The 22,274-nt window shown below is 28.4% G+C and overlaps 1 protein-coding gene across 6 annotated transcripts; it reads left to right on the top strand.

Annotated features, from left to right (window-relative positions):
- Positions 1 to 802: 802 nt before the first annotated feature.
- LOC123266884 lies at positions 803 to 19,936 on the top strand. Of its 6 annotated transcripts, none has more exons than XM_044731333.1 (9): positions 803 to 891; positions 1,033 to 1,096; positions 2,091 to 2,320; positions 2,416 to 2,702; positions 8,147 to 8,179; positions 12,561 to 12,781; positions 18,284 to 18,524; positions 18,689 to 18,863; positions 19,463 to 19,936. In XM_044731333.1, exons 5-9 carry the CDS (start codon positions 8,167 to 8,169, stop codon positions 19,866 to 19,868), a joined length of 1,056 nt encoding a protein of 351 aa, XP_044587268.1. In that variant the 5' UTR covers positions 803 to 891; positions 1,033 to 1,096; positions 2,091 to 2,320; positions 2,416 to 2,702; positions 8,147 to 8,166; the 3' UTR covers positions 19,869 to 19,936. The 6 variants fall into 6 exon arrangements, with proteins under 6 accessions (XP_044587268.1, XP_044587270.1, XP_044587266.1 ...); XM_044731335.1 differs by having other exon boundaries at positions 2,091 to 2,329; positions 2,416 to 2,547; XM_044731331.1 differs by having other exon boundaries at positions 2,091 to 2,329.
- The last annotated feature ends 2,338 nt before the right edge of the window (positions 19,937 to 22,274 follow it).

The following is a 22,274-nucleotide window of genomic DNA, read 5'->3' as shown; positions in this document are numbered from 1 at the left end:
TATCAAAAAATTGAATAAAAGTCCAAAAATTGAACTAATTACGAAAAAATTTGAGTTTTTTGATAAAGATGTTGCAAAATTAATAATTTTTTTGGATCTGTTCATAGTTTTCTATTCATTACATTCTTTTGAGTATCAAAACGCTAAAAATGAACTATGAAATGCCAAAAATTTGAATAAAAAACAAAAAAATAAACTATTTGCAAAGAATTTTGAGTTTTATGATTATTAAGTTGTAAAATTGATAATTTTTTGGATCTTTTTACAGTTTTCAATCCATTAGACTTTTTTAAGTATTAAAATACGAAAAATGATCCTTAAAATATAAAAAAATTGAACTATTTGCAAGAAATTTTGAGTTTTAGGAAAAAAATGTTGTAAAATTGATAATTTTTTGGATCTTTTCCTAGTTTTCTATCCATTAAACTTTTTTAAATATTAAAATACTGAAAATGATTAATAAAATATCAAAAAATTGAGTAAAAGTAAAAAAATTGATCTATTTAAAAGAAATTCAAAGTTTTTCTATAAAGAAAAAAAAAATAAAAAATTTACTATAGAATTCTAAAAAAGAACTTTTCTAATTCAAAACCATCTAGCCAGATTGTGCAAAACTTTACAAAAGGACTCACCCAATTGTCGAACCGCAAAAAGGCGCCAGATGCAAAGCAATGCCTTGACCACCGATCCGTGTGATGATCTAACCAACAAAGACCTAAATCCAAAGAACCGCAACATCAGTCAGCTGGTGATGATCCGTGAAGAACCTGTCGTTACATCTCTCCAGGGGGTCGTTCCATCCCCGTCTGCTTCTCCAATTAATCCAAGTTAATGTAACCTACAAATCTCCAATCTCTTGTCTTTATCTACAATTATATAAGCTACAAGTATGTAAGTATGTAAAGCAAAATATTTACAATAACATTTCTATAACCTAGATAACCCAAATAGATGTCAAAGAAAATTCTAACCTGTCGCGTGCCTCGCGCAGGTGTAGCGGCTTCTAAGATCTGTTTATCTTAATCTCCATAGATCATTATCTGTGTCTTCTCTTCTACCTGGTTTAGTTCGAAACTCCGATACAGGATCTAGAGAAGTAAGTTTCTATTTTTTTTTAAATAATATTTGATATTTATTTTATTTATTGCATGACATATAATTCGCAGTATAAAATATGTACAATTATATAAATTACATATTTTTTATCAAATTTTAAATGTCAACATAAAAAAAAACTCGATTTTTTGCCAATTATTCTCTTTTTTTAAATATTATTTAAATTATATAGATTAATTTTTTAATTTTTGTCTTTAGTAAGATTTAAAAAAAAATTTTTTTTTAATCTAATAATAATAACTTTCTTTAAATTGCACTGTACTTTTTTAATTATTGACATTTTTAAAGATATAAGCTCATCCCGATATTAGACTCATCAAGAGCTTTCATTTGAGTACCTACATGTATTTTTGATATATTTTTCATATATACATATATGGAATATATATAAATATATAAAATATATGAAAAATTGATGTGGGTACTCAAATGAAAGGTCTCGATGAGTGTAACATCGGGATGAGCTTGTATCTTTAAAAATGTCAAAAGTTTACAAAATACAATGTCATTTCATAATTATTGACATTTTTTAAGATACAAACTCATTTCGATGTTAAACTCATCGAGACCTTTCATTTAAGTACCAACATGCATTTTTGATATATTTTTCATATATACATATATGTAATATATATAAATATATAAAATATATGAAAAATTGATGTGGGTACTCAAATGAAAGGTCTTGATGAGTGTAACATCGAGATGAGCTTATATCTTTAAAAATGTCAATAGTTTACGAGATACAAGGTAATTTCTTAATTTTAAGGACTACAAGCTGACATTTTGATTTTTTGATCTCACCTATAATTTTTTTTATCAAATAACTCTAGATCTTTCACAACTACGACCTTAAACATTTTTTTTTCCAAAATCTCCTCAACAGCAAATTTCTAAAATAATTTTTAATTTTTACTTTCTAATTAATAATTAAATTTGTGGTTGCTAAAAATTTTTCGATCCTTGAACCCTAGATGGCGCAGTCCCTGAAAGACCTTAAAAAAAACAATCATAAGGTTAGAGCTGGGATAAAGTTAAAAACAAAAAAAAACACAAGGGTAAAAAGATAATGAAGAATCGAAGCGTTAAGTCTCGTGGCGGAAGGCGTGCCAGTACCCGCCCCCGGTGGAGGGTCGCGAGGTCGCTCCCACCAACCCCAAGACTACAGCACGCGACGGACACTTGTCATCAACTTCGCGGCCAAGTAGGACAGGTTACTATTCGCTGTTCTAACCTCAAAACTTAAACAAAATTTTTAAGTTCTACAAATTATCTCTTACTTTAGTATTTTTCTTTTAGTTCTACCGAGTCTGGATGCAGATCTGGATCTCCCACTCCAGACCTACCACCGAACAGACACGCGAGCTTACCTGCCGGCAATCAGCCTCGTGCTCGGACCAGCCAATTCACTGGCAACCTCTGCCGAACAAGGTACCCCAAGTGCCTCTCGAACATCTCTTTTGACAATCATTTTTTAGTGACCTAGTGATCTGTGAGTTTTTTTACTGATTTCGGTATTCGTGACGGGTTATTATCTGGACAATGGATATTTCTTTTTAGTTCTATTTGTTTCTGCTGTTGTTCAGGTGAGTTAGTTAATTATTTATGTCTACTTTTAAATTAATTTAATTATTTTAACAAAAAAAAAATTATTTTATAGAAAAAATTCTAAAAAAACCCACTTTTTTATCAAAATGTCACTTTTAATTTTCAAAACACTTTTTCAAATTATTATTGTAGTCAAAACTAAACTTGCTATAGCTCATTCTCTTCCTTGAAATGTCTACTTTAAGGTACATTAATTACTTTTAACAAAAAAAATTTTCTTCATAAAAAAAATCCTAAAAAACTAAAGATACTTTTAAAAAATGACGATTTTTGGTAAATTAGACCACTTTTTATTTTCAATCTTATTTTTTATAATGATTCCTTGATTAAAATCCTTCTTGCTATACGTCATTCTCTTCCTTGAAATATCTTCTTTAAGGTACATTCATTCGTTTTAACAAAAAAAATTTTCTTCATAAAAAAAATCCCAAAAAACTAAAGATACTTTTCAAAAATGACGATTTCTAGCAAATTAGACCACTTTTGATTTTCAATGTTGTATTTTATAATGATTCTTTGATAAAATTTCTTCTTGTCATAAGTCATTTTATTGGTTGGAATGTATATTTGAAGGTACATTCATTTATTTTGACAAAAAAAAAATTTTTCAGTGAAAAAATCCTAAAAATGCAAAGTTAGGTCGAAAAAACTTAAATTTTGACAAAATTTGATTTTTTCAAATTAAATATTTTTTTTTTAATTGTTCCTGTGGTTAAAACTCAACTTATGATAGATCATTCTGTTCCTTAGAATTTCTACTTTAAGATCCATCCAAGGATTGTGTGAAAAAATCTCAATTTCCTTAAAAAAATCCCAAAAAACCATCAACTTCTTTGGTACCCTATTTCAGCACTTCCTTACTAAAACATTAATATAAATAAATAAACGTAATTTTGCGAAACTCGAGTAAGGTCGACACGCTAACGGTTAATTTAAAATGCAAATTTAAATCGTAGCGTGAACCCACGGCCGAATTATTCTAATTAGCAAATCTGATAAATAGAATATAATCTAGTAATTCTGATTTTCATTTTTCACTTGACATTTTGTTTGTATTAAATTAAAATACCGATTTTAATGCATTGAGAAGGTGTAGCGTAGCGGTGAGAGTTCTTTGATTCGGTGCGTGGATAGTTCTTAAGAAACGCGAAAGAAGGGAAAGAAGAAATGACGATGGAGGTGCGATTATCAGGAATGTGCTCACAAGTCGCGATGTCGTGCCAGCGGGTTAATATATTCAGATTTTTATTTTATGCCCGGTGGCGTATCGAGATGGCTACCCCTGGTATGACATGTATATGTAGTAACTGAGGTAAGCTTCGGGTCGATTATTGTAATTTTTACGCAATAGGGTTCGGTAAATAAATAATTCCTTGCAAACCGTGACCGGTTTTAATTTTTTTGAAAATTTTCAAATTACAGAAACTAAAAAAAAATTATAAGTAAATTATGTTTACTTAATTATGTATGTCGGCCATTGTTATTATATATCATTTTGTTCCTTGAAATGTCTACTTTAAGATTCAGTCATTGATTTTATAAAAAAAAATTTATTTCCTAAAAAAAATCCCAAAAAAAGAAAGTTACTTTCAAAAGTCAACATATTTCAGCAAAAAAAATTTTTCAAATCTTTGATTCGGATTTTTTTAGGGTTCCCGTAATTAAAAATACTTTCAATATAACTCATTTTGTTTGTTGAAATGTCTAATTTAAGATACATTCATTGATTTTTATTAAAAAATTTTTTTTCCTCAAAAAAATCCCAAAAAACTAAAGTTACTTTAAAAAAACATCACATTTTGACAAAAATAACATTTTTAAATCTTTATTACCGATCTTTTGTAAGTTCTCGTGATCAAAAACACTTTTGTGATAGCTCATTTTATTCGTTGAAATGTTTACTTTAAGATACAATCATTGATTTTTATCAAAAAAATTTCTTTCCCCAATAAAATCTCAAAAAAACAAAGTTACTTTAAAAAAACAGCGTTTTTCGGCAAAAATGATGTTTTGAAAATTCAATATTAATTTTTTTAGGGTTCCCGTGATCAAAAATACTTTTATTATAGCTCGTTTTATTCGTTGAAATGTCTACTTTAAAATACAAGCATTGATTTTTATCAAAAAAATTTTTTTCCCCAAAAAAATCCCAAAAAACTAAAGTTAAAAGTAAACTTATAGCTTATTTTACTTGTTAAAGTGTCTATTTTAAAACCAATTTTTTTGTATTAAATTGAAATATTAAGACTAAAATAAAAAATTTGGCTTTAATAAAAATAGCAAAAATATTTTTTACACTGTAAAATAGTGAGGGTATAAAATAAAAAATGTAAAAGGCGGGTAGAACGATATGTCCTGGTCTCACAATGAAATATCCCAGTAATGAGGATTGAGCGATTATTATAAATCAAACGGTTGACCGTGTGCCAGCCGTTCAGGCGTTCAGAAGCATTTCTCGCGTTCCCGATGTTTTGCCGATGTTACTCTTAAGAACACGTGTCTCTACCGCAATATCCAGATCCAATCCACTCCCTTTATGTACGCGGAACGCGAATTACACCCGTATCACACTGTACACTACATTTATTATTTAACGTGTGTGCACATCCACGGCTTAAGCTAAGGACTGATAATTAAATTGAAATCCACCTGTTTGTATGTTACATTTTACACAAGATAAAACACTCGCCCGACGGAAAATAGTTCAATTAACTACCACGTTTAATCTTTAATTCGCTTTTCCGTAAAATATTTCGCTTTTTCTTCATACGTTCAATTATTTCCTCTGGATTTTTTTAAAAAATTCATGGATAATTAGAAAACATCTTTTCTCACTTGGAATTAAAATTTATTAATTATCTTTAATTAAATAATTTACTTTTTATTGAGACAATTTTCTAATTAAAAGATTAATTTTTTACGGTAAAAAATTTACTATACATCATTTTGTTTAATAAGATAAAATTATAAAATTAAAAAATTTTTTTGATGATAATCAATAGTTGTACCTAAAGTAGGGACTTTAACGAGTAAAATAACCTATCATAAGTTTATTTTTGACCATCGGAACAATTTGAAAAAAAATATTTAAAATTTGAAAACGCCAATTTCGATAAAATTTGGAATTCTTTGAAAGTTATATTTGTTTTTTGGGATTTTTTCTATGAAGAAATTTTTTTTTGTCCAAATCAATGGATGTATCTCAAAATAGACACTTCAACGAGTAAACCAAGCTATAATAAGTTTACTTTCGACCTCGGGAACAATAAAAAAAAAAAATGTTGAAAATTTTAACTCCTCTATTTTGATGAAATTCCAAATTCTTTAGAAGTAACTTTTGATTTTTGGGATTTTTTTAATGAAAAAATTTTTTTTTGTCCAAATCAATAGCTGTATCTTAAAATAGACACTTTAACGAGTAAAACAAGCTATAATAAGTTTACTTTTGACTTCGGGAACAATAAAAAAAAATGTTGAAAATTTTAACTCCTCAATTTTGATGAAATTCCAAATTCTTTAGAAGTAACTTTTGATTTTTGAGATTTTTTTAATAAAAAAAATTTTTTTTGTCAAAATCAATGAAATTACCTCAAAGTAGACATTCTAACAAACAAAATGACCTATAACAACTTTAATTTTCTCCAAGAGAGCTATCAAAAGATCTTAATTAAAGTTCCACCTTTCCAGAAAACTAGCGACAAAATCTAATCTATTACCAAAAAAATTGGTCTTAAAATTTTGAAATTCAAATTTTGGGTAAACATTGAAAATATGAAAATTTAATAATCTATAAAAAGGCCCTTGAATTAAAAGGTCCAATTATTGACACTATAAGAGACAAAATTATGATTTGATTTTTTTTAAGCAATCAAATATCAATATCGTTGAATTTTGTTTGTGGTAATGTCTCAAGTAATGTTTTTACTAATCAATTTCTTTTTTTAAAATGATAATCACTGATATTTACTAATTAATTTTAAATAATTAAATAGAGTATCCGGATACACCAATTATTGACAGGTTAAAAAACTGATTGATCTAATTATTGACATACCTTAGCTCCAATTATTGACACCTATACTAAGCATGCCTAGAATCATCAGCTTATTCTTATTTATCGAAACTTATTATGAAGTAATCAATATTATTAAAGTTTATTAATAATAATTTCTATAAATGATTAATTACTATTAAAAATATAAAAATTAATTTAAAAATAATTTATTTAATCAGAAGAGTTCAAACTCTTACAGTTAATTTTTTAGGTTAAAGTAAAAAAAAGGCGTGATAGCGCTGTCGACTGGCTGTCAATATGAGATTCAACTTAAAAATTATCAGCTAGTTATTGACACCCGTTATTTAAATATTATAAAGGAAACAATTAATTTCGATTATTCAATTTTATAAATTTTTCATATATTGTTAATTAAAAAAAAAAAGATCATATTATTAGATGAAGAAATTAATTTAAACTCGGCATTTAAAAAAATTGCTTTTCTAACCAAAGTTGTTAAGAAAATAGACGCTCGTAAGGTTTTAACTGGTGCTAACTTTATTTATTAATAATTAATATTTAATATTAACTGACAGTAATTTTTTTCAATTTTTTAATTAATTAGAATTTAATAAAAATTTATATGATAGTTATTCTTATTACAGATAATTAAATATATTTAAAAATAATTTATGCTGTCAATATTTAGACCCCTGTCAATAATTGGGGCTTTTTTTAAATAGATCTTTAAATTAAAACCATTGCGTTTTTTTTTTTTGCATAAAAACCAGTGGAATAAATTAGTGATATATATATAAAAGCATAACCAAGGATTGTGCCGAGATTACATATTAGTTGGGTATAAAAAGGGTAACAGAGCTTGGTACAAAGTACAAGCAAAACGTAAGCTGAGCTTAAAGGGTGGCTCCGTACCGGTAATCGTGCATTAATTTGCATCGCTAAGTACACGCTATCCACCCGCTTCTGATACGCGTACACATTCTATTTAACGGTGGAATTAAAACAAAAAAAAATATATATTTTTGAGTCGGAAAATAAATCTCAAGCTAATTCCGAATAAACTCTGGATTAATCATCTTAATTACACCTTACATTTAAAAAAAAAAAAAATAAGTGGGCTGTGATTAATTGAATTATTCAAATTTTTTTTAGAATACTTTCTTGATTATTATTGTTTTTTATAGTGTTGGTAGGAATAAAAGTCACGGTGTCCGCGGTAATACTAAAGCTTATCAGTTGTGCATATTTAAGGGTGGCATGTCAAGCTTGCCCTTTGAATACATTTAAATTAATTACAGACCGAGGAATGGACACACTTACTACTAAACTATTCATGTATTTATTATTTACCGTACAGTAAAAAAATATTTGTTGAATAATTATCATTCTTTTTTCTTTTTGTTCCAGGAAGCTTCCAGGAGGACAATATGCCCCATACCGGTGAGTATTAGTTTGTAATTATCGTAGAACTTTTTAATTTTTAGCGGGATGGTTGATTTTTTGGAAGTTAGTTTTGTTTTTTGGGATTTTTTTGGGGAAAAAATTTTTTTTGATAAAGATCTATGGATGGATCTTAAAGAAGACATTATTACAAATAAAATGATCTATAACAAAAGTATTTCTGATCACGGGAATTCTAAAAAAATCTATATTGAACTTTAAAAACATTATTTTTATTGAAATTTCGTGTTTTTTTTAAGTAAATTTCGTTTTTTGGGATTTTTTCGGGGTAAAAATTTTTTTTGATTAAAATCAATGGTTGTATCTTAAAGTAGACATTATAACAAATAAAACGAGATATAATAAAAGTGTTTTTGATCACGGGAAATATAAAAAAATCCATATCGAACTTTAAAAAAATTATTTTTAATGAAATTTCGTGTTTTTTGAAAGTAACTTTTGTGTTTTGGGATTTTTTTGGGGTAAAATATTTTTTTGATAAAAATCAATGGTTGTATCTCAAAGGAGATATTTTAACGAATAAAATGAGCTATAACAAAAGTATTATTGACAATATAAACCCCGAAAAAATCTCTATTAAAAATTTAAAACCATCATTTCTACGAAAATGTGCAATTTTTTGTAAATAACTTTGGTTTTTTGGGATTTTTTTGATGAGATAAATTTTTTTGATAAAAATCAATAATTGTACTGTAAAGTAGACACTTTAACGAGTAAAATAAGCTATAATAAGTTTATTTTTGATTACGGGAACGATTAAAAAAAAAATGAAAATTGAATCACATTACTTCCATAAAAATCGTGAGTTTTTTCTGCAAACCTGTTTTTTTTTTTTTTTATAAACGAACCTATTTATTTCAATAATTACATATCTTGAAGTAGAGCAGAATGACACACAAGAAATGCACTTCTGAGGAATTCTAAAAAAAAATTATTCCGAATTCATCCGCCCAAAAAAAGAAGAATTTATTTCACATTAACATGAAAGATTAAAAATAAATATAACAAATTACAAACGCATTATCTTTAGATTATCTTTTGATAAAGATCTCAATAAAGGGCTCCTGTTGTTGCAGTAATGATTCAAAAGCATGTGTTGTTGATAAAACTGAAAACGCGAGCCCGATTTATGATATAAAAATCCGTCAATCAAAGATTGACATTTAAAAAATAAATTATTCGGATGCTCCTGATCTGTAATTGAGTTAATTACGTAATTAGGAAGCTTGTAATTACTGATCGTCCCAATATATAGATATATATTTGGGAGTAAATGGTACGTGAAGGCGCGTGCAAGGATTTATATCCTTGGCCGTCGCCGCCTCTTCATTCCGTAACGGTTTTATGTGTTTTTAAACGTTTTGCCTGTCATCGTGCCGATTCTTTCTTACAATTGAGCTGTATTTCTCCTCAGACTCATTTTTGTTTTTGATTCTCCGTAACTTAAGAGCTAAAGAATTTTTAAAAATAAAAGATCAAACACTTTATACTTTATTCTTGAGTATATAATAAAAATCAATGATTGTACTTTTAAGTAGACATTTCAACAAATAAAACGAGCTATAATAAAAGTGTTTTTGATTCCAGAAACTTTAAAAAAATCAATATTAAATTTTTAAAACAGTATTTTCATCGATATACGCTGTTTTTTGAATGTAACTTTCTTTTTTTTGGAATTTTTTGGGGAAAAAATTCTTTTTGATAAAGATCAATGGATGAATCTTGAAGCAGACATTTTGACGATTAAAATGATCTATAAAAAAAATATTTCAGGTTAGATAAACCCCAAAGAAATCCATATTGAACTTTAAAAACACTATTTTTAATGAAATTTCGTGTTTTTTAAAAGTAACTTTCGTTTTTTCGGATTTTTTTGGGGAAAAAAATTTTTTTAATAAAAATCAATGGTTGTATGATGAAGGAAACATTTCAACAAATGAAACGAGCTATAATAAAAGTGTTTTTGATAACGGGAACTTTGAAAAAATCCATATTAAACTTTACAAACATTATTTTTAATGAAATTTCGTGGTTTTTAAAAGTAACTTTCGTTTTTTGGGATTTTTTTGGGGGAAAAATTAAAAAAAAAAAATCAATGGCTGTACTTTTAAGTAGACATTTCAACAAATAAAATGAGCTATAATAAAAGTGTTTTTGATAACGCGAACTCTAAAAAAATCCATATTGAACTTTAAAAACATTATTTTTAATGAAATTTCGTGTTTTTTAAAAGTAACTTTCTTTTTTCGAGATTTTTTTGGGGAAAGAAATTTTTTTGATAAAAATTAATGGTTGTTTCTTAAAGTAGACATTTCAACGGAGAAAATAAGCTATAACAAGAGTATTTTTGATCACGGGAACCCTAAAAAGATCAGTATGAAAGATTTGAAAATGTTATTTTTGCTAAAACATGCGATTTGTTAAAAGTAACTTTAGTTTTTTGGGATTTTTTTTAGGAAAAAAATATTTTTCATCGTACCGATTCTCCTTACAATTGAGCTGTATTTCTCCTCAGACTCATTTTTGTTTTTAATTCTCCGCAATTTAAGAGCTAAAGAATTTTTAAAAATAAAATATCAAACACTTTATTCTTGCCATGTGAAAGTAAGGGGATTTAATAAAGATAAATATAATAACTGAGCAAACTTAATATTAATGATTCGACGGTAATTAACTCGTAAAATCTCAGCACGTCGGTTAATTATTATTTATTGCATCTGCATAAAATCACGTGGATGGACCTCGTATTTCTCACGCTCAAGTCCTGATTAAAATATCATTTTCAATTGCAACTTGCAATTTAGGTCTCGGTAAAAACGTTTCCGGATACTTGCAAAAGGGTTAATTAACTTTTTATCAGTTGATAGAAAAATAGACAACATTTTATTGGGGATTTTTATGTCCAGGGATCTTTTAAATGGATTTATATTATGGTCGGTGAATCAAATAATTGAGGGTTATTATTTTTTTAATGATGTGTAAATTTTTTTTGGGAATCAAATGATAGTGATAGCAAAAATAATAATAGGGAGCTGGTTAAGGATGTTAAGCAGCTGGATATTTGCTAGGTTTACAATAGTAATTAGTTTGATTGAAAATAGGCTAATGTCCAGCTGCTGTTGTGAAGTTTTAGCAGTTCATTTTCAATATTTGTTTTCAAAGAGTTACCGTGATTAAAAATACTTTTATTATAGCTCATTTTATTTGTTAAAATGTCTATTTTAAGCTACAACCATTGGTTTTTGTCAAAAAAATTTATTTCCTAAAAAAAATCCCAAAAAACTAAAGTTACTTTTAAAAATCGCATATTTTAGAAAAATAACATTTTTAAATCTTTGATATCGATCTTTTGAGAGTTCCCGGGATCAAAAATACTTTTGTTATAGTTCATTTTATTTGTTGAAATATCTACTTAAAGGTACAGTCATCGATTTTGATCAAAAAAATTTATTTCGTACAAAAAATCCCAAAAAAAGAAAGTTACTTTCAAAAATCAGCATATTTCATCAAAAATACCATTTTTAAATCTTTAACACGGATCTTTTTATGCTTTCCGTGGTCAAAAATACTTTTGTTATAGCTCATTTTAATCGTTAAAATGTCTACTTTAAGATATAACCATAAATTTTAACCGAAAAAATTTAATTCCCCAAAAAAATCCCAAAAAAACGAATATTAAACTTCAAAAATGTCATTTTTCCGCCAAACTAACACTATAAACTTTCAAAATACTTTTTTAAAATATTCTAGAGGTCAAAAGTATCATTATTATACGTCATTCTCTTCATTGAAATCTCTACTTTAAGGTCCAATCATTGATTTTAATCAAAAAAATTTTTTTCCCCAAAAAAATCCCAAAAAACGCAATTCCAATCTCTGAATTTCACCCCAAAATCGATTAGCAAAACCAACAACCAATTTTCTCGTTAAAAAAATCCGATCCACTTCCGATAGCGATCATACTAACATCTAATAGACCTACATGGAGCAGGTGGATCCTCTCCAAGATGTCGTGATCTAACTGACAGTGAAAGGTTGATAGCCGATGAGCATCAAGAGCCAATTCGTCTAGGTAAGGGTTTCCGAACGCTCCTTTTATTTTCTCGGCATAATTGCACTTGGCAAGAGTCGGGGACACGCGAGGTGGAGCTGGAGCTGGAGCTGGAACTAGAACCAATGTCATTAGACCGAAACCGCTGTGAAAACACCTGCCCTCCCCTAATGTCATTTCCAACGGGACTGCCAAATTTTTTTAGCTATTAAATTTCCAGCCTCCATTATTATCTTATTATAATTATCATTATTATTATTATCATCAAGATGTACTTATACTTTACTGACTTACCCGGTGACTTTTCAGGTCAAGCAGGAGTCAACCAGCTGGGAGGTGTCTTTGTAAACGGACGTCCGCTTCCAGACTGCGTTCGACAAAGGATTGTCCAATTGGCACTGGTTGGCGTCCGTCCTTGCGATATCTCCAGACAATTGCTCGTTTCCCATGGCTGCGTTTCCAAGATATTAACCAGATTCTACGAAACGGGGAGCATCAGGCCTGGCAGCATAGGTGGCAGCAAGACTAAGGTATATAATACACTCTTTATACTATAATGTGAATTTATATTTATGATGATGAGAATGAGAGTGAGTATGATCGGCAAATAAAAGGGATGAATGGAAGGTTTGCTGATTTGATTTTAAGTGAAGCCTTGGTGTTAACCACACACGTAATTATCCAGCACACCTTGCTTCGGGCATTAACATAATCACTTTGTGTGCATCTTTAAGATATCTTAGTACGATCGGTTACTCTTTTTGTTTAGTTTTCAAAAAGACGCGATTAGTCAAAATTTCTAAAAAATAGAAGAAAAACTTTGATTGCTTTTTTTTGTAATTTTTTTTTTAATGATAGACAAGTCGAAAATACTTTTATTATAGCTCATTTTATTTGTTAAAGTGTCAACATTAATGTACATTCATTCATTTTAATCAAAAAAATTCATTTCATAAAAAAAACCTAAAAAACAAAAGTTATTTCCAAAAAACTGCATATTTTCGTAAAAATGATGATTTAAAACTTTCAACAGGGATTTTTATGGGGTTTTTATGGCCAAAAATACTTTTGTTATAGCTTATTTTATTCGTTAAAGTATTTACTTTGAAGTAAAACCATTGATTTAAATAAAAAAAATTTTTTTCATAAAGAAAATCTCAAAAAACAAAAGTAATTTCCAAAAAATTTCATATTTTCTACAAAAATATGGTTTTAAATTTTCAACAGGGATTTTTTCAGGGTTGAAATCGTGAAAAATACTTTTGTTACAGCTCATTTCATCCGTTAAAGTATCTTCTTTGCGATACAACCATTGATTTAAACAAAAATAATTTATTTCACCAAAAAAATCCCAAAAAACAAAAGTTACTTCCAAAAAATTGCATATTTGTACTACAAAAAAAACTTCCACAGCAGTGAAAAAAAAATGATAAATCCCGATTCCTGCAAGTTGTCATAAACTTAACTACCGAGAGACTTACAAGACAGTGACCCGAAGAAATAGATTATGAGAACCGTACGCAGTAAATTAGTCTCTCCTGAAAACTGTAGAATATCTCCATCCTCATCTCGCCGGTCGGTTATAACACAACCACATAACTATAATGCTGATTACACACGACACCGAATGCCTCAGTATTGCATCTATGACACTAATGATATTATAATTATACCCCGGGTTTTTAAATTTCGCCTGCTAAAGCATTCCTGACATCAAAATGGCCGCTGGTAGCTGAGTGAATATTAGAAGGTAATATCAGCATTAATATTGGGTATTAGGTAATATTTTGCTAGTGATAAATTCGTAGGATGGAAGAGAAGATCCTAGATAGAAAATCTGTTGATATATTGTACCACAGTGTATATTCTACAGCAGATCCCACGTTAGGTTGTTAGTTGTTAACTTAAATTAATTACCTCAGACACGTGATGGGCTTAAATACATGGATAGTGTGGTAGCGGCGGGATGGAAGGATAGGCGCATGATATTCTTACTCAAATATTAGCTGATGCCTTGATAGGATCCGTAGAACCTGCAATTTGGTAATTTATTTGACGGTTAATTGACTATCTAATTTATGCCCGAATAAAATTGTTACATGCTTCATTTTTATCTGATTGATTATCGTTGCTTTTTTTTTTTAAATTGTATATAAAATTTTTTTTTGCATGTAGTTGATGTAAATAATAGATGCGCGAAAATAAATTATTCATAATTGTTGGTAATATTCAACGATATAGGCCTAGAGCTAAATCAATACTTTTTATGCTTCGCGATGCTCTTGACGATTTGTAATATATATACACAGAACACACCGGTAATCAGGTAATTACGATCTTCAAGTATTAAACCGACATCCGTTAAAACACGGGCAAACAAACACTGTCTATTAGGTCATACTTTTTTTTTTATAGATCGCTACTTTGTATACGGGTAAAATGATTGTTTGTGGGAAAAAAATCGATGAGTTTGTTCATTGAGGTGTTTGCTTTGAGGTACGACCATTGATTTTTACAAAAAAAAATTTATTTCATAGAAAAAATCTTAAAAAACAAAAGTTATTTCCAAAAAATTGCATATTTTCGTGAAATTTATGGTTTTAAATCTTTAACAGTGATTTTTTTGGGGTTTCCATGGTTTAAAATACTTTTGTTATACATCATTATATTTGTCAAGGTATCTACTTTAATGTACATTCATTAATTTTGACCAAAAAAATTTATTTCATAGAAAAAATCCTAAAAAACAAAAGTTATTTTTAAAAAATTGCATATTTTTGTAAAAATGATATTTTTAAATCTTGAACGGTGATTTTTTTAAGGTTCCCATGATCAAAAATACTTTTATTATAGATCATCTTATTCATTAAAGTGTCTACTTTAATTTACATTCATTAATTTTAACCAAAAAAATTTATTTTATAAAAAAAATCCCGAAAAACAAAAGTAATTTTCAAAAAATTGCGTATTTCCGCTAAAATGATAGTTTTAAATCCTTAACGATGATCTTTTTAAGGTTTCCATGATCAAAACTACTTTTATTATAGGTTATTTTATTCGTTAAAGTGTTAACTTTAATGTCCAACCATTAATTTTAACCAAAAAAATTTATTTCATAAAAAAAATCCTAAAAAACAAAAGTTATTTCCAAAAAATTGCATATTTTCGTAAAAATGATGATTTAAAACTTTCAACAGGGATTTTTTCGTGTTCGCATGATCTAAAATAATTTTATTATAGATTTTTGTTCGTCAAAGAGTCTACTTTTAGGTAAATTCATTAATCTTAGCCAAAAAATTTATTTCATAAAAAAAAATCCAAAAAACGAAAGTTATATATAAAAAAATCCAAAAAACAGCATGTTTGATTAAAAAAACTTTTCTTCCCAAATAGACAGCAATATTTGTCCCCATAAAAACATAATTTTCGCTACGACCGTTAAAAAAAACAAAGATAAAGAGTAAACAATTTAAACAATGACAGTATTTATGCGACACGAATGTTATCCATCGAAAACAGGGTCTGAGGGTTAGCCATTGCGTGTGAGATGATCTCCGATTACAATCGACACTTCCGTAGTGACAATTACCCTTCGACCCAAACGGTCACCATTATATAGCTCACCACACTTAATACATATCTACGTATCTATATGGAGTATATCTTGAGGCTCCTAATGTCGGACACATCCTATGCCGAGCACCGTCGATCAAAAGGGACCGGACGGACGATAGGGCCACTTACAACTGAGTATGAGGGGAAGTGTAACATCAGGAAGCAACATCTGGTGTCAAACGTTATATTAGATAACCCGTACATTAACCATTAACCATCGCCACCTTTCAGGCAGGTTCACCAACTTGCTGATTATCTCTCCAACGACACTCACTGATCGTCTTTCCACAAATAAACACATTGATGGAAAATTATTTAGTTGAATTAAGCGGAATATTATTTTTTTCGAAAAGTGTTTTTTGTTTTATGGGATTTTTTTTAGGAAATAAATTTTTTTTGTTTAAATCAATGCTTGTTCCTTAAAGTAGACACCTTGATGAATAAAATGATCTATAATAAAAGCATTTTTGATAATGGAAACCCTGAAAAGATCACTGTCGAAAATTTAAAATCAACATTTTTACGAAAATATGCAATTTTTTAAAAACAACTTTTGTTTTTTAAGATTTTTTTTATGAAATAAATTTTTTTGATTAAAATTAATGAATGCACATTAAAGTAGACACTCTAAAGAATAAAATGATCTATAATTATAGTATTTTAGATCATGGCAACCCTATAAAGATCGCCGTTGAAGATTTAAAACTATCATTTCTGAGGAAATACGCTCTTTTGTGGAAATTTATTTTGTTTTTTGGGATTTTTTCTATGAATCAAATTTTTTTGGTTTAAATTAATGAATATTCATTAAAGTAGACACTAACAAATAAAATGATCTATAATAAAAGTAGTTTTGATCATGGGAACCTTAAAAAGATCACCGTTGAAAATTTTAAACTATAATTTCTGCGGAAATACGTAATTTTTTGGAAATAATTTTTGTTTTTTAGGATTTTTTTTATGAAATAAATTTTTTTGGTTAAAATTAATGAATGTATATTAAAGTAGAGACTGTAACAAAGAAAATGATCTATAATAAAAGTATTTTTTATTACCAATACCCGAAGAAAACCAGCAAGTTTTTCAGGAGATTCATGTAAATAAAAAATCATAAGTCAGTCCCCCACGACGTTAAATCGCGTGTCCTTAGCGGGTGGCAATCTCAGCTCCCTTAAAGAAGATCGTTGATCTCAAAATCTGTCGGCTCGTATAACATTTCCATCGCGTTAGCATAAAATTATCCAGTGGGCATTCACCTCATTAGCAATTCAAATTCACCCTATTATACGTATACACAATCACCGACAAACTACTATTAGCTCACACTTCTCACTGAGAACCACTGAGTTGTAATAAAATAAAAATTTGTGTAAGAGTGTCTGTGAGTCTGAGGAGAACCGATTTGCGGTTTAATGGGGTGACGAAGTTGAGAAACACACTAGGGAGGGCCATATTCTTATCTTGATCTCCAAGCAAGTTCACCTGTGAGCCATGTGTCGGCATTTTCGTGCAAATTGTTAATCCGAGTGTTAATTTCCAAATGATTAAAATAATAATAAGTTTTTAATTTTATTGGCGGTGAAAATTCAATTTTTATTTTTGAAATTCTGGCTTAAAGTCAAAGATATGGTCAAATTAATAAGAACCTTTTTTGTAGAGAATTTAATTATCTATCAAAAAGGTCTCGTATAATTTTTTTGAATTTTCAATATTTCACCCAAAAAAATTTATTTCATAAAAAAATCCTAAAAAAACAAAATTTATTTCGAAAAAACTGCATATTATCGTAAAAATGATGATTTTAAATTTTTAAAAGTGATTTTTTAATACTTCCGGTAGTTAAAAATAAACTTGTTATAGCTCATTACACTCCTTAGAGTGTCTACTTTGGGATAAAACCATTGATTTTACCGAAAAAAATTTAATTCCTCAAAAAAATCCCAAAAAACAAAAGTTATTTCCAAAAAATTGCATACTTTCGTAAAAATGATGATTTTAATTTTGCAAAATTGATTTTTTAATACTTCCGGTGGTCAAAAGTAAACTTGTTATAGCTCATTTTACTCGTTAAAGTCTCTTCTTGAAGGTACACTCATTGATTTTAACAAAAAAAATTTATTTCATAAAAAAAATCCTAAAAAACAAAAGTTATTTCCAAAAAATTGCAAATTTTCGTAGAAATTATGGTTTAAAATTTTTAACAGGGATTTTTTTGGGGTTGCCATGGTCAAAAATACTTTTGTTATAGCTCATTTTATTCATGGAAGTGTCTCCTTTGAGGAACAGTAATTGGTTTTACTGAAAAAAATTTAATTCCCCAAAAAAATCCTAAAAAAAAAAGTAACTTTCGAAAAACATAATTTAAATTTAACGGCTAGTATTTTATTTATTATTATTAATAATAATTTTTTTTCCAGCAAGTCGCAACTCCGACAGTCGTAAAGAAGATCCTCAGGATGAAACAAGAGCAGCCAACCATGTTCGCTTGGGAAATTCGTGAGCAATTGGCAAGACAAGGAGCTTGCGATCCCCAAAGTTTGCCCTCAGTTTCTTCCGTCAATAGGATCCTGAGAGGCGGAGGATTGCACACGGATCATCCGATTGACGCTGGAGCCTCCGGAAGTTATCCAGGACATGTGTCAGGAAACGAATCCAGAGGTATGTCTAGTTCTTACGAGGATTTTTGGTTAAAATTAATTTTTCTTTGACTTTTGATTAGATTAAATGAACGTAAGCCCATCGGTTGGTTAACTAAGCTGACTGTGGCTCAACTAAATTTATTTTTGAGTAAATAATCTAGTTTGGTGTCTCTATTCCAACAGAATCCCTCATGAGAACGGATTATCAGCTGTTCTATCCCGGCTCACTGGGACCGCTCCACATATCCACCAACGGATCAACTGGAGCCTCCGGAGCATCCACCTGGAATCCTGGATTTTACTCCTCGCTTTATCAAGCGACGACATTGCACTTGCATCATGGGATGCAGTCCTTTACGTAAGTCATGGTTTATATATAGTTAGTGCAATTCAAAATTGATTTTTTAATACTTCCGGTAGTTAAAAGTAAACTTGTTATAGCTCATTACACTCCTTAAAATCTCTACTTTAAAGTGCGATCATTGTGTTTGACAAAAAAAATTTATTTTATCAAAAAAATCCTAAAAAATAAAAGTTATTTCGAAAAAAAAAAACGCAAATTTCCGTAGAAATGATGGTTTAAAATTTTCAACAGGGATTTTTTTGGGGTTGTTATGGTCAAAAATACTTTTGTTATAGCTCATTTTATTTAATAAAGTGTCTACTTGAAGATATAATCCTTGATTTTACCGAAAAAAAATCTAATTCCCCAAAAAAATCCCAAAAAACAAAAGTCACTTTCGAAAAACTTCACTTTTCGACAAAATCAACACTTTTAATCTTCAAAATGGATTTTTTTATTGTTCTGGTGGTTAAAACTAACTTTATTATAGATCATTTTACTCCTTAGAATCTCTACTTTAAGATCCATTCATCAATTTTACCAAAAAAAATGTATTTCTCCAAGAAAATCCCAAAAAACAAAAGCTCTAACAAACATTCTCTTAAAAATTGCAGATCCTTAGAAACCGAGCGACTTTCCGAGCAGCAGAACTCTCAGAACCAAGAACTAAAGTCCAGCAGCTCCAGTTCCATGGCGGGAAGTGACGATTCTCTGGATAAAAGCGACCTGGACGAAGCTAACGAGTCCCAGGACTTCAAACCCTTCCAGAACTCCCCCACAATCCTAGAACTCGGGCAGAAAATCGGCAGCGACCGGAGCGCCTTTGTTCGACACGGAACTCCCGGTTTCGTTTCTAAAGAAGGTTCCGAGAACCCGCAACCAGCGCCACCACAGAGAAAGCGGAACCCTTATTCAATAGAAGAATTATTGAAGAAGGACGAAAATGTCGTTAATAATAAGCGACGCGTTATTGATACTGGGGTTGTCCAACCTTGTGGAATCGTCGTTGATGAAGTTTAATTATATTTAATTAGTAATTAATTATATTTATCTAGAAGTTGTAAATTATTATAATTATTATTAGATATTAGCGGTTAGTTAAATTATTGATTTTAAATCACTTAGCATTGATGATATTATATTAATAATAATAATATTAACGGTAGTAATAATTTGTAAATATGAAACACTCATCAGCTGATTGTAATTTTAATTGTAAAATTTTTAGCGTAGTAATTATTATTATAAATGTTTATTGCAACTTTGTCGTTAAATTAAAAATAAGTGGACAGTATTATAATTATCCGTACAAGTTATGTTAGCGTAGTTAAATTTTTTATTACTTACCAGTAATAATTTTATTGCAATTATTTAACTTATTAAGAGATTGCCTGTCGTAAAACGATAAACTTTTTATGATTTATCTCGAGCGCGAAAAATATTTTTATTGAACCGAATAAAAGTGAGGTTATGGTGTCATTTTATTTAAGGTACAAAATTTAATTTTTTTAGTAAATTGCAATTATTGTGATGCACAATTAAGAGTTTAAATTTATTAGATTTCACGGTGTCATACAATTGTAGACTTTATTGCAGTTATTGAGGTTTATGAGGCTGTAACGATGTTACAATGTTGCGAAACTCGTTTTTGATTAAATAACATTTTTTAGAGGTTGCATCTAGTCATTTAGCATTTTTATTATTTATAATACTTTAGTATTATTTTATAGCGTGATTTTTTATTTTTTTTATAATTTTTAGGTGAATTTGAGGTTATATTGAAACAAAGTGGGAAATATGATACAAGATTAATGATTATGATATGAAACAAAGTAAAATTCGAATTGTTGAATTGAATTAGCTTCAAATTTAATATTCTCAATTTTTTTGAACAAAAATAAATAAAAAAAAAAAATTTGAGGTTAATATAAAACAAAGTGTGAAATTTATAATACAAGACAAACAATTATGACTTAAAACAAAGTAAAATTTAAATTGTTTCATTAAATTAGCTTCATATTTAATATTGTCAATTTTTTTTAGCAATTAAAATTTTTTGGAACAAAAATAAAAATTTTTTGAGGTTAATTTGAAACAAAGTGCGAAACATAATAAAAGACAAATAATTATGACATGAAACAAAGTAAAATTTCAATTTTTCCATTAAATTAGCTTCAAATTTGATAGTCAAATTTTTTTTTTCAATAATTCAAATTTTTTGGATCAAAAGTGACAATTTTTTGAGGTTAATGTGAAACAAAGTGTAAAATATAATACAAGACAAAAAATTTGACATGAAACAAAGTAAAATTTGAATTACTACATTGAATTAGCTTCAAATTTAATATTGTCAATTTTTTTGCAAAACAGAAAGAAAAATTTTTATGTTAATTTGAAACAAAGTGTAAAAAATAATATAAGACAAAAAATTGTGACATGAAACAAAGTAAAATTTATATTGTTACATTGAATTAGCTTAAAATTTAATATTGTCAATTTTTTTTAACAATTACAATTTTTTCAAACAAAAAAAATAACTTTGAGGTTAATTTGAAACAAAGTGTAAAATATAATACAAGACAAAAAATTATGACTCAGAACAAAGTAAATTTATAATTGTTACATTAAATTAACTTCAAATTTAATATTGTAATATATTTTTGCCCTCCGGGCGGAAAGTGGCAACTTTCGTCCCGCTGCGCTAAACAAAGTTGCCGCTTTCCGCCTTCGTCAGACAAAAAATAGTATACACTCCACGGGAAGTAAATAAGAAAGCCTCAGATCACATGTTTGTTGACCTCGGCTTCGCCTCGGACAACAATTAAATGTGATCTGAGACATTTCTACTTTACTTCCCTAGGTGTGTAATATACTATTTAAACAAAAAAAATTTTTTTGTGGTTAATTTGGAGCAAAGTGTAAAATATAATACAAAAAATTATTAATTTATAAAAATATAATATTAATACAAGATACAAGATGCGATCTCTAAAAAATGAGAATTAGAATAGAGTATTAAAAATAATATTAACAATAAATAATTAATAATTAGCAAAAAAAATATGTAATTAAACAATGTATGATTAAAAAAACTAGTCAAAGTGATAATAATAAAATAAGTGTATAATTAATTAATAATTAATAATATCAATAATAATAACTGACATTGCAAGCACTGTAATAAATCTGTCAGCATTAAAAATAAATGTCATTAAATAAACTAATAATATTTATTAACGTCCTCACACATCTCACGTATGAATTATAATAAATGTCTGGAATAAAAAAATATAAAACAATCACACGGATAAATTTATCCACCACCAATGCATCCAAGTCTTAGAAGAAAACTTAAAATTAAAGGTAACGTCAATTATTTATACGTCAGTCACTTAACTATTAATTCTATAATTAATTTTGTTTTTA

Source organism: Cotesia glomerata, linkage group LG6 (assembly GCF_020080835.1).
Source record: "Cotesia glomerata isolate CgM1 linkage group LG6, MPM_Cglom_v2.3, whole genome shotgun sequence".
Lineage (NCBI taxonomy): Eukaryota > Metazoa > Arthropoda > Insecta > Hymenoptera > Braconidae > Cotesia > Cotesia glomerata.
This window is presented reverse-complemented; position numbering and strand designations above follow the sequence as displayed.

Coding starts and splice junctions, on each gene's coding strand:
- LOC123266884 (XM_044731333.1), top strand. Junction 12,782..18,283: donor TAGGTGGCAGCAAGACTAAG/GTATATAATACA, acceptor TTTTTTTTCCAG/CAAGTCGCAACTCCGACAGT. Junction 18,525..18,688: donor GTCAGGAAACGAATCCAGAG/GTATGTCTAGTT, acceptor CTATTCCAACAG/AATCCCTCATGAGAACGGAT.